Raw genomic sequence first — 12,716 nt, 5'->3', positions numbered from 1 at the left:
TGGGGTCACTCTTACCCGGACCCAGGTGCGATGGTCAATGTGATTGCATCCAACCTAGAGGGAGAAGCATCTGAATGGTTGAACAATTTATATAACGAGCAGGCCCCTGAATTGGAAGACCCCCACCTTTTACTCCTGGGGCTGAGGGAAAGGTTTGAGGACCCATCCATTGCCCTCAAAGCAGAAGAACAAATCCATAAGATAAAGCAAGCTGGCCGGCCTGCCCTAGAGTATGTGCAGGAGTTTTGAAAGATGGCAGAAAGGATAGAGAGGTGGCCTGAGCAATCAATGATTCATCTTTTTAGAGAAGGGTTAGACGACCACCTCTCTCAGGCATGTATCTATCGAGCTGTACCTGACCAGCTGCATGAATGGTACCAGGCAGCAGTGAAATTAGATGTCCAGCTTGCCGACTATAAAAAGCCTCCTGCACCTGAAACTGCACCAAAACCAGGATCCAGATGGCTACCACCACCCCGAAAACCCCCAACGTCTACTGCCGAAAGACCTAGACCACCTACAGGTCCGCCAATCAAGTGCTTTTGATGTGGACAGTAGGGACATTGAGCAATGAACTGCCCAGTTCCTTACCTGCAACAGCAGAGTAGACCAGATCCAACAATGAGGAAGAAACCCTCACAGCAGCCATTGAGAGAAAAGTCCAACTGGGCCACCCAGGAGCCCGTTACCCAGGTTACGTCCCCCACCCAGGAGGACACTGGGCCACCGACCGGGCCCACCCCCACTTTACCCGGTTTTGACAGTGACGATGAAGGGGAGAACGACCCGATGGTGAGTCGACCCATCCTACCTTTTTTATTGCCTGCTAAACTCATAATCCCTAAGTCAGGGGCACAAGTAGACCTGAAAGTGCTACTTGATACTGGCTGCTCCCGATGCATCATTAGCCTGTCATGTGCCTTGAGACTGGGCATATGGGCCAAGCCGCTCTCCAAACCTGTGAGGTTCGAGCAAGCCGATGGCTCCCTAATAGGAGGGACTTTACTCACGCAATGAACAGAGCCCTTACGCCAAGGGATAGGCGAGCACTGGGAGTTTATTCGCTTCCTAGTAGCTCCAAAGATGTCTGAGACTGTGATCCTAGGACTAGCCTGGCTAGACAAATGGAAGCCGCTTATCTGTTGGGAAAAAGGAATGAGAACTATGAGATTACCCATAGGGCCCGATCCCTCCATTGATTCAACAGATGTTACAGGGGATTTTAGCCCACCCAATGAGCAAGCGCACATGGCTGCCTTACGGCCTCCTGGTGAGCCGCTCATCCCCGGCGAGTACCAGGACCTAACAGAGGTGTTTAGTGAGAAAGAATGTGATACCTTGCCTCTGCACCGCCACAATGATTGTTCCATTGAACTGCTACCAGTGGCCAAACTCCCCCGACCAAGAATGTACGCTATGTCCCCCTTTGAAATCGAGGAGATGCAGCGATATGTGGATACAAACCTAGCAAGGGGATTCATCGAATGGGCGAAGTCTACTGTGGGAGCCCCTGTGTTGTTCAAAGAGAAAAAAGATGGGTCTTTACGTCTCTGCGTGGACTATAAAGGCTTAAACGCTGTGAGTGTGGGAAATAAATACCCTCTCCCCCTCCTGAAAGACTTGCTAACTCATCTGGCGAAAGGGAGCGTCTTCACCAAGTTAGACCTGAGAGAAGCATATTACCGGGTAAGTATAAAGGAGGGGGACGAGTAGAAGACAGCTTTCAACTGCCCCTTGGGGAGCTACCAATTCAAAGTCATGCCATTTGGACTTCAGGGCCCCCCCGCCGTATTTATGCAGTTGATCAATGAGGTCCTACATGAACACCTATATAAAGGGGTCCTAGTATACCTTGATGACATCTTGATATACAGCACGAATATGACCGACCACATAAAACTGGTCAGAGAAGTGTTAAAGAAACTACTGAATGCCAAGGTTTATGTCAAACTGTCGAAATGTGAATTTCACCAAACCTGATTAGATTATCTTGGCTATAGAATCTCCAATGAGGGTATTGAAATGGACCTAGCCAAAGTAAAAACTATAATTGAATGGCAGCCCCCCAAAACCCGCAAACAGCTCCAGAGTTTCCTAGGGATTGCCAACTTCTACCGTCAATTTATTCCCTCTTTTGCTGAGATTGCTCTACCTCTTACAGACCTACTCAAAACGGGCAAGGAAGGGGGAAACCCACGACCTGGCCAGCCGCTAGCATGGACTATGAGTTGTCAGAAAGCTTTTGAGAATTTAAAAAGACTATTTGTGGCTGAACCAGTCCTAAAGCACCCTTGCCCAGGGGAGCCCTTTGTAATTCAGGCAGACGCCAGCGACGTGGCTGTCGGAGCGGTGTTATTGCAAAAGAATAAAAGCGGGGTCCTACAACCTTGTGCTTACACCTCTAAGAAATTTACTGAAAGCGAGAGGAGGTGGACAGTCTGGAAGAAGGAGGCCTTCGCAATTAGGTGGGGGCTATTAAACTGGTGGCACTACTTAGAAGGGAGTAAGGTGCCTTTTGAAGTATGGACAGATCACAAAAATTTAGAGGCACTAAAAACTCCCCGGAAATTGTCCCCAAAACAAGTACGATGGGCACAGTACTTCAACCGTTTCAACTTTACTCTAAAGTACATACCAGGAAGAAAAAACTTCCTAGCTGATGCGCTCTCCCGATTGCCACAATACAAAAGTGAACGTGAAGAAGTTCATGAGGCAATTATCCCCGGTCCACAAACTGCGGCCCAACTCACACCTCGCAGGACCCCTAATCCTGATGACCCCGGGGTAAAGAAAATAAAGCGAGAACTGCTCACTGATCAATGGTTTAAAGACAATCAGACATCCCTAACATGCAGGGATGGTCTGGCTTACAAGGGGGGAAAATTGTACTTGCCTGAAGTTCTTCGCCTTAAGGCCCTCAACCACAGCCATGATGTCAAACAGGCTGGACATTTTGGATATCTAAAAACTCTACATCTCATTCGCCGGCAATTTTGGTGGCCGGGACTAAAACGAGACATAGAAAACTATGTCAAGAGCTGTACTGTATGTGCCACCATGAAAAGAATCCCAGGAAAGACACCTGGGTTATTGCAACCGGTGGCCGAACCTTCTCAACCATGGGAATAGCTATGGACTTTATAGTAGACCTACCTGATAGTAGGGGAAATACTGTCATTTGGACTGTGATAGACCTATTTTCAAAACAGGATCACTTTATCACCTGCAAAGGACTTCCATCGGCTCAACGCCTGACTAAGTTGTTCCTAAAACATATCTATCAACTACATGGCGCCCCTAAGCAAATAATTTCGGACAGAGGGGTGCAGTTCACAGCGAAATTTTGGAGAAACTTTCTTAAATTAATTGGATCATCTCAAGGCCTATCAACTGCTTTTCACCCGGCTACTAACGGAGCCGCAGAGTCCGCCAAAAAATGGTGAAACAATACCTTAGATGCTACGTCTCTTACCAACAAACAAACTGGACCGACCTCCTCCCTTTTGCAGAAGTGGCTTACAATAATTCAGTACATAGCAGCACTGGCTACACTCCTTTCCGTGTAGCCACAGGGGAAGAATTCAACCCCATACCAGAATACCCTCATTTACCCTCCGCTTCGCAGACTCTTGATCAGTGGGTGAGGGGTTGGGAAAAAGTTTGGAAAAATGCAAAGGTGGCCTTAAAAAAGACTTTTGAGACCTACAAAAAGCAAGCTGACAAAAAGAGAGCTCCCCAAAGAACATTCCAAGTTGGTGAAAAGGTCTATTTGTCAACCAAATACCTACGCCTGAAACTACCCAACAAGAAATTGGGACCGAAATTCTTGGGGCCTTTCCCCATTGTGAAAATCATCAACCCGGTCACAGTGAAATTGAAACTACCCAGTCTTTTGGGGAAAATTCACCCGGTGTTCCATTGTAGCTTGCTGAAACCTTTTCGAACCTCCACTTTAAGACCTACCCCTAAGAAAGCACCTGGACCCCTCGTGGTAGCAGGTCAAACACATTATGAAGTGAAACGTATTCTTGACTCTAGAATCTTTAAGGGAAAATTGCAATACCTAGTACAGTGGAAGGGATACCCATTGTCTGAAGCCACTTGGTTGAAATTTACTGATGTGAAAGCTGACAGACTTATCAAAAGGTTTTATGAGAAACACCCCAACAAACCAAAAGCCAATTCCTAACTTGTGTTTTGTTTACATTACAGGATTTGTCCTTTTTCTAAGGGGGGGGGCGGATGTCAACGCTGCTAACATTGAAAGTTATTGCTTGACATGAGATGAAGAAGTAGCTATTTCATATGTTAAACTTGTGTATTACTTTAAGACTTGTGTATTGTTTTAGTTTAAAATTGGGGGAGGGAAGAGTAGGAATGCACTTTCAAGGCCATTTGTCTCTCTAAAGAAGATAAGTCTTTGGCAGTTCTTCTAACGGAAGGGAAGCTGATTCTTTAAATTAGTTGGAGAATATGATTTAATGACAAAATTAGAAAGGTGGAGAATTGTGTTTAATTATATTGTGCAAGGGGCGGAGATTTCAGATTCCAGCTTCCTTCAAGCAAGCATTTGCCGGTGTATTAGGCTAATAAAGGACTTTTAAGGTAAACAATGCCTCAGAGTCACTTGAAAAGCCCATACGTCAGAAACTTGACAGATACCAAAGGGAATTGACTTGTGGACCTTACAATTAGCCAGGAAAAGACAATTCCAGAGATGAACAAATTCAAATTTTTAACTGAAGCTAATTTATTTACAAAGCAAGTCAACATATAAAAAAGTGTAAATATTTCCAGCTAAATAATTTCACTTGTGAAAAAGTACGTTAAGAAATTGAGTTGTATGGAATTATTGAAGTTGAGGCAATACCTGAAACACAAAGAAAAATATCTGCGAAAACTGTTCCAAAACTAATCATATATACAAAGCAGAAGCAACAGATTATTGCAAACTTACTCAAAAGCTTAGCTGACACTGGAGTAATTGTAGACAGAATATTGTTGTGTATACAACAATAATCTGCATGACAGTGATGTCAGAAGGAAAACATTTTAACTCAAATCAGAAAAGTCATCTTCAAAAGCATGCAAAAAGTCTTTTAAGTTAAACATGATTAAGCACAACATGCGTACTATAAACACAGTGACCAATTGTTAAAACTTAACTCATTTACAATATTAAAGAAAAAGATTTTGCTAAATTATAAATATTCCTATGCTACCTGCAGCTCTTCTAAGTAAAGAATCTCTTGGGATAATCACAGGCTCATTTTCTTCCAAGTCACTTTCAGACTTTGATTCATCATCTGACCATGGGTTTCGTTTCTTTACTTTTTTTGCAGCAGACTTTGTGGAAGATGGTGTTCTTCTCACTCTAGTACCTAAAATAAAGTAAAATTCTTAGCAGTGTAAGAAATAATCTCTATTATATTTTCTGACATTTAGCATTGATACCTTCCCAGATTAATGATACAGAAATTGGTAATATAAGCAGATGCTTCTAAAATATCTATAACATGCACTTTGATATGTCAACTCTGAGTATAATATAAAAATGCAAAATTTAAGAACCTTATTTTTTGCATAATTTATCCACCATTTAGTAAGAATAAGTTTTAATGGGACTTCTCAGATCATTAAAGATATAACAACAACAACAACAAACTGGAAACTTGAGTTAGAATTGCAAATAAATAATAATAATAATACCCCCAGTGAGGCACTACCTTGACGTGGTTGTGTGGCTTGTGTACTCTAAGGAAGATGAGAGCTATGCCAGAGGTTCAACCATACTGGACAGGTCTCATCAGAGGAGTCAGAAAAAGAGTGTCTCTTCCATAAAAAATATGGTGAGACGTAATTTCAGAATGCCATACCGGCTTGGATGTCGCCCGGGTTAACAAGGTCCACACTAGATGTTGGGAGCTCCTGGATATCTGGTGAAAAATGGGTTACAGGACTCAGGACTGTTGGCTGAGCAACCAGGGCCAGCAGCTGCAGAACTACTGGAAGAAAAGGTGTTTACCTGTCGCAAATACACAGTGATTGAAAACAAAGAAATAATGATCTGTTATTACAGATGAAGTCCAACAAGAAGAGGATATCTAAAACGAATGCACCAGTTCTGGAAAGAATAAAATCCAGAATCAGAAATAACAGAACAGAAACTAGCAGATCAACGGCGATTTATAATATGAAATAAAGTATTCACAGAAACAGAATTGGACGAACTGCAAAGGTTTACCCAGGGCAAAGAAATCAAAGCCTTGCCAAAAGTAATTCAGAATGTAGAGGCAAACCAGGGGGAGCTGGCAGTGAAGGAATCCAGCAGAGAGATACAACTGTTCTCATTTGGAAACCAGGCACCTCTTCCTCAGGAAGAACAAAGCCCTCTAACTAAAGAAATAAAAGAATTGAAGCAAAGAATAACTGAGCATCTAGAACAGCACAAAAACAACAGAATAAGGCTGCCTGCATTGAAGCTTGTTCCAAAGAAACAGCTAGCACAAGCATTAAAAGATGCAAATACTGGAATATCAAGTATAAGCACCAATTCACTGCAAGAAACAAACCAACTAATGTACAGCACAGCTGCAGTTATAACTGAATACCTGGGATGCAAAATCAACAAAGAAGAAAAACAAACAAACAGTGCACCACAAAAATGGAAGGTTAGATTAGAAAATAAGATCAGCAAGTTAAGATCACATGCAAGCAAGCTAGAACAGATGAAAGAAAAGAAGCTGAAGAACAAGAAGACCAAAGAATACCTAATCAAGAAATACCACTTAGAAACAAGGAAGATCAAGGAAGCACTGGAAATAATAAAGCAGCAAAGAACAGCTATACCCAGGAAAATCAGTAGATACAAAGCTCGAATTGCAAATTATAGGCAGAACCTCCAATTTCAATCCAATCAGAAACGTTTCTACCAATCCATCAATGGAGAAACTGCAATGAATCAGACAGTACCTGACAAGGAAGAAACAGTGCAGTTCTGGAAGCAGATATGGGATAACCCAAAGAAACACAACAAGGATGCGGCTTGGTTAAAAGAGGTGGATGCAAATAAAACAGAAGTTGAAATGAAAGAACTAGTAATAACAACAAAAATGGTAGAAAAAAGAGCAAGGAAGATCAAAAATTGGTCAGCACCAGGTGAAGATGAACTGCATGGGTTTTGGCTGAAACATCTAACTGTTATATACCCACTCATTGCCAAGCAGTTCAACAATATACTACAAGGCGGAGAAATTGAAAAGTGGCTAACAACTGGGAAAACCTACCTAATAATGAAAAAGTCCAGCAAAAGGGGCAACACCAGGCAACTACAGGCCAATTACCTGCTTACCAACAACTTTCAAATTGCTAACTGGTGTGGCAGCTGATGCAGTACAACAGCATCTAGTTGAAAACAATCTCTTTCCACCTGAGCAGAAAGGAAACCGCCCCAATAGCAGAGGAACAAAAGATCAACTCCTTCGTATATAAAGTTTTTTATTATTATTTTTTTTTCTCTACATACATATGTTAGTTTTTCAAACAACATGCGAGCTGGGTTCATAACATGAAGGGACTCCTCAGGGTGCCACCGATCAGAGAATGTCGATTGGTGGCCCCCAGGGGGAGATCCTTCTCTGTGGGCGCCCCGGAACTATGGAATCAGTTACCGGTAGAGCTCCGGATGGCGCCCAATCTTCGCTCATTTCGCCGCGATCTAAAAACATTTTTATTCGAACAAGCCGGCCTGGCCTGATGGGGGATTGGTGGGGTTTTTTATTGCTGTATTATTGGGGTTTTTTAATTGTATTGTATCGATTGTTTTTTAGTGGGCAACTATTTAATCTTTTTTAATATTTGTAATTTTGCATTTTATTCTTGCCCTGTTCACCGCCCTGAGTCCTTCGGGAGAAGGGCGGTATAGAAATATTAATAAACTAAACTAAACTAAAACATGCTGATACATATACAAATTCTACTCTTTGGTTCTCTCTTCCAACCATTTATAAAATAAATTCCAGCTTTTATAGTATTCTGTTTCTTCTTTGTCTTTTAGTCTCATAGTTAATCTGTCCATCTCTGCGCATTCCAATATCTTCTTTATTACCTCTTCTTCTGACGGTACTTGTTCATTTTTCCAGCATTGCGCATAACTTATTCTTGCTGCAGTTACAATGTGTAAAACCAAGTATAAATTTTGTTTGTTAGTCTTTTCTGGTACTATACTTAATAAAAAAAATTCGGGATTAAATGCTACATGTTCTAATATTTTTTCTAGCCAAGCATGTATTTTTTCCAATAAGCCTTTACTTTATCACATGTCCACCAAATATGATAATATGTACCTAAGTTATGTTTACATTTCCAACATTTGTCTGATACATTTTTAAACATTTTTGCTAATCTAGCTGGAGGTAAATGCCATCAATAAAACAATTTATACAAATTTTTTTGTATGCAGTTGACATTGTCAATTTATAATTTCTCTCCCACAACTTTTGCCATTCTTCTAATTCTATGTTATAACCAAAGTTTTTCGCCCACCTTATCATTGTCCCTTTAATTTGTTCACTTTCCATCTCTAAAGTTAACAAAAAATTATACAATTTTTTAATTAATTTCTCATCAGAAGTTAATAATATCTTATCAAACACATTTTGTTCTTTATAAAATCCATACATTTTCATATCTTTTTCATATCTGTTTTGTATTTGTAAGCGTACCCACCATGACATGTTGATACCTTGATGTTCCAGTTCTTGTTTCGATTTTAATGTCCCATCGATATTTAAAATGTCTCTATACGTCCAAGTTTTTTCAAAATCTAACAAGTTTACATGTGAAAAAGCTTCAATTGTTGATAACCACCCTGAAATTTTTACATATATTTTCATTTTAATTTTTTCCCATACTGTTATCAAAGCATTTCTAATACAATGGTTTTGAAAATATCCATGAATTTTGTTTTTCCCATACCACAAAAACGTGTGCCATCCCAACTGTAAATCATGTCCCTCCAAACATAACAACTTTTTATTCCTAAGCATTATCCATTCTTTCACCCATGTCAATACAGATGCTTGATAGTACAAAGCCCACTCAGGTAAACCAAAACCTCCATTTTCTTTAGTATCTTGCAAACTTTTCCTCTTTATCCAACTTTTTTCCTTGCCATACAAAATTCAAAAGTAAAGAATTCAACTCTTTAAAAAAAATTCCCCAAAGTTTTATTGGAATTGTCTGAAACAAAAATAAAATCTTAGCCAATATATTCATTTTAATTGTTGCTATCCTTCCTAATAGAGACAATTTCAAATTCTTCCACTTTTCCAGGTCTAACTTTATTTGTTTCAATAGTCTTATATAGTTGTCTTCTTTTAATGTTGAACATTTAGCTGATAAATATATACCCAAATATTTTACCTTTTTCGCTATCTGTACCTCTGTCACTTCTGAAATTTGACTTTTTTGCTTATCTGTAACATTTTTTTTTTAATTGAAAAGTTTTATAAAATACAATTTTCCTTTAAAAAAAAAACCCCCCTTCCCCCTCCCTCCTCCCCTCCCTACCTCCCCCCTATCTCCCCCCCTCCCCCTCCCCCTCCTCCCTCCCCTACCTCCCCCCCTCCACTTCCCCTCCTCCCCCCTCCCCCCCCCCGACTTCCCAGAGCAAAATACAAGGTATATATCTAAAAGGCAATCATAAACAATCATATACTAACAATTATAAACTCTAAAATCCATCACTCTCTAGCTTGTATATAGTAAACCAATCCTTAATAATACTAAATATATATAAAAAACTAAAATAAAAAAAAACTAGCATCATTCCCATCTATGTTCTTCCACAATTCACTATTACCTTAACATATTCTCATTTGCACATTAATAAATAGTTCTTACACAAATTAACCCACATTAACCCACAGAACTTTCTTCCTCTTCCTCTGTAGTAAGTTGTCCATTAATTCCAAATTAAAAAAAAAAAAATCTATTACCATACATAGCATCCCAAAACCTTTTTTTTTTTAAAAAAACACAACTACCACTTAACTATAAATATTTTGTGGAAGTTCCATAGATTTCTACTGGTCTTATTTTTTTTTCTTTTTTGAGCGTTTTAAGGCAGCACGCGTCACCCTCTGTTCTCTAAGATCATCCAAAAGAGTTGCAGCTTGAACTCCTCCTGTACCCTTCTCGTCTATCTGTGCATCTTCATCCTCTTGATGTTCTCCTTCTCCAGATCCCTCTGCAGCTTCCAGAAGTGTTGATGGGGTTACTTCCAAGACATTATTATAAAAATCATGCGCTTGCTTCACATTACTCAAACAGTATCTTTTGCCATCATACATGAAGCTCAACCCAGCTGGGATCTCCCATCTGAACCTTATATCTCTTTGCTTGAGCTCTTGCACAAGAAATATAAAATCCTTCCTTCTCTTTAAAATCTTTGGAGGAATTTCTTTTAAAACCAAAACTTGTTGACCAGCAATCACAACTTTGGTATCGTAGGCAGCTTGTATAACTTCATCTCTAATTTCCCTTTTTACAAAATAAACCACCACATCTCTAGGCAACTTTCTCTGTTTAGCAATCCACGAATTCACACGGAACACTTTGTCCATACCTTGTTTTAATTCAGATGCTGGATGGTTCAATACTCCCTCAAAAGCCTCAGAAACCAGCTGCTTTAAATCTTCCTTAATATTCTCTTTTAGGCCTCTAATTCTCACAGCAAACTGCATCTGGTAAAATTGGGCCAAGCTCTGTTCACTGTCAATTTTGTCTTTTAAATCTTCAATTTCCAATACTTTTGCTTCTAATAAAGCATTCTTTTGAATCAAGTCTTGCACTTGATCATCCAGCACCTCCACACATTTAGCAACTTTTTGCACTGAGGACAAAATGTCTACCTTCATTTCTCTAAGTTTCTGTTCCATCCTTTCTTCCATTCTCTGCTCCAATTTCTCCAATTTCTCCTCCATCTGTAGAAATTTAACACCCATTGACTCCAAAATTAACTGGGTATGTTTTTCAAGATCCTTCGATGTCAATACATCAGGAGAATGCAACGCCTGCAGCAATGATTGTTGTTGCACCGGAGAATTTCCAGCACTCCGAAAAGTTCTAGGGGGAGGTTTCGCCGCCATCTTTTACTTACAATTGTGACGCACTTTCACTTTAAGTTTTAAGCAAAGTCCATCAAGCTTGAGAGTAAAATAAAATCTTCATCATCTCTTCATCTTTCCCTCTTGTACTGCTCTGCCTGCTCTTTCCCTTTCATAGTCTCTCCTTCAAGCAGGGATGGTCGCAGACGCCTGGCTCTGCTCCATAAAGTCCGGAGCAGAGACGCTGGTCAGCTGGAAGCAGCCCAGGCTACGGGGGAGTTCAATCCTTCGGCCGCCCAAGCTCCAAGCTCAGGCGGCCCCGGCGAACTCAACCCCCACCTGGGGGCTCACCCCCTCCTCTTCTCCCGAGGAGGGGGCTTCAGATTCGCCCGAACAGCTGATCGGCGCTGTTTCGGGCGAAAAAACACCAGCTGAGCCGCGGGCAGCCCGGGAAGGCTCCCTCCGTCGCCGCGGAGCCACCGGAAGTCTTATCTGTAACATTTTTAACTATTATCTTAGTTTTTTCCTTATTAATTTTTAATCCCGCTACTTCACCATATTGTTCTAATTTCCCACACAATTTTGGAATCATCTCCAAGGGATCTTCCAAAATAAATACCAAATCATCAGCAAATGCTTGTAATTTATATGTTTCACCCTTTATCTCCAAACCTCTAGTTTCTGCATCTTGTCTTATGTTTCGATTTAAAACTTCCAAAGTGAAAATGAATAACAGAGGGGATAGAGGACATCCTTGCCTTGTGCCTTTCCTTATTTGAAAGCTCTCAGTACAATCTCCATTCACGATCACTTTGGCGGTTTGTTTACTATATATTGTTTTTACCATATTTATAAAATTCTGTCCAAAATCCATTACTTGTAATTGATGAATCAAAAACTGCCATGAAAGATTGTCAAATGCCTTTTGAGCATCTAAAAATATTAATGCCATTTGTTTCCCTGGATGTAGTTCACAGTATTCCAGTACATCTATTATCATTCTTAAGTTGTTTTTAATTTGTCTCTTTGGTAAAAAGCCATTTTGATCCAGTTGTATAAATTCAACCAGATATTTTTTCAGTCTCTCTGTCATTATTGAAGTAAAACTTTTATAATCCACATTAAGTAATGAAATCGGTCTATAATTCTTAATCTGAGTCAAATCTGAATCATCTTTTGGTATTAAGGTAATGTTTGCTTCAATCCACGTCATCGGCATTTTAGCTTCTAATAAAAGTCCATTACAAACATCTTTCAATGGATCACTTAATATCTCTTGTAAACTTTTGTATAGTTCTGCCGGAAGTCCATCTGAACCAGGAGCTTTACCATTTTTTGTCTCTTTATAGCCTCTGTTATTTCGATCATTGTAACTCCTTCAACTAGCATATTTTTAAATGTCTCTGAAATCTTTGGAAGGTTACTATCTTTCAAGTATTTTACAATTTTATCTCTTGAAGTCTCCTTTTTATCATACAGTTCCTTATAAAATTCTTTAACTATCTTTTTTATTTCTTCATTTTTATATTGTAAATAACCTTTCCCATCCAGTAGATTATATATCAATTTTTTTTCTTTCTGTTTTTTAAGTTTGTAAGCTAACCATCT

General features: G+C 39.8%; 1 protein-coding gene across 1 annotated transcript in view; it reads right to left on the bottom strand.

The window, feature by feature from the left end:
• LOC310648218 (DNA topoisomerase 2-beta-like) overlaps window positions 1-12,716 on the bottom strand; it is a gene marked incomplete at both ends in the record, with an annotated part of 347,379 nt that overhangs the window by 26,745 nt on the left and 307,918 nt on the right. The window contains 1 exon segment of the mRNA XM_083375966.1: window positions 5,223-5,381. Coding sequence (XP_083232092.1) covers window positions 5,223-5,381 — 159 coding nt within the window.

Source organism: Vipera ursinii (genome assembly GCF_947247035.1).
Source record: "Vipera ursinii genome assembly, chromosome: W".
Taxonomy (NCBI): Eukaryota; Metazoa; Chordata; class Lepidosauria; order Squamata; family Viperidae; genus Vipera; species Vipera ursinii.
The sequence above is the reverse complement of the archived record's forward strand: the minus strand, read 5'-3'. Positions and strand labels throughout refer to the sequence as shown.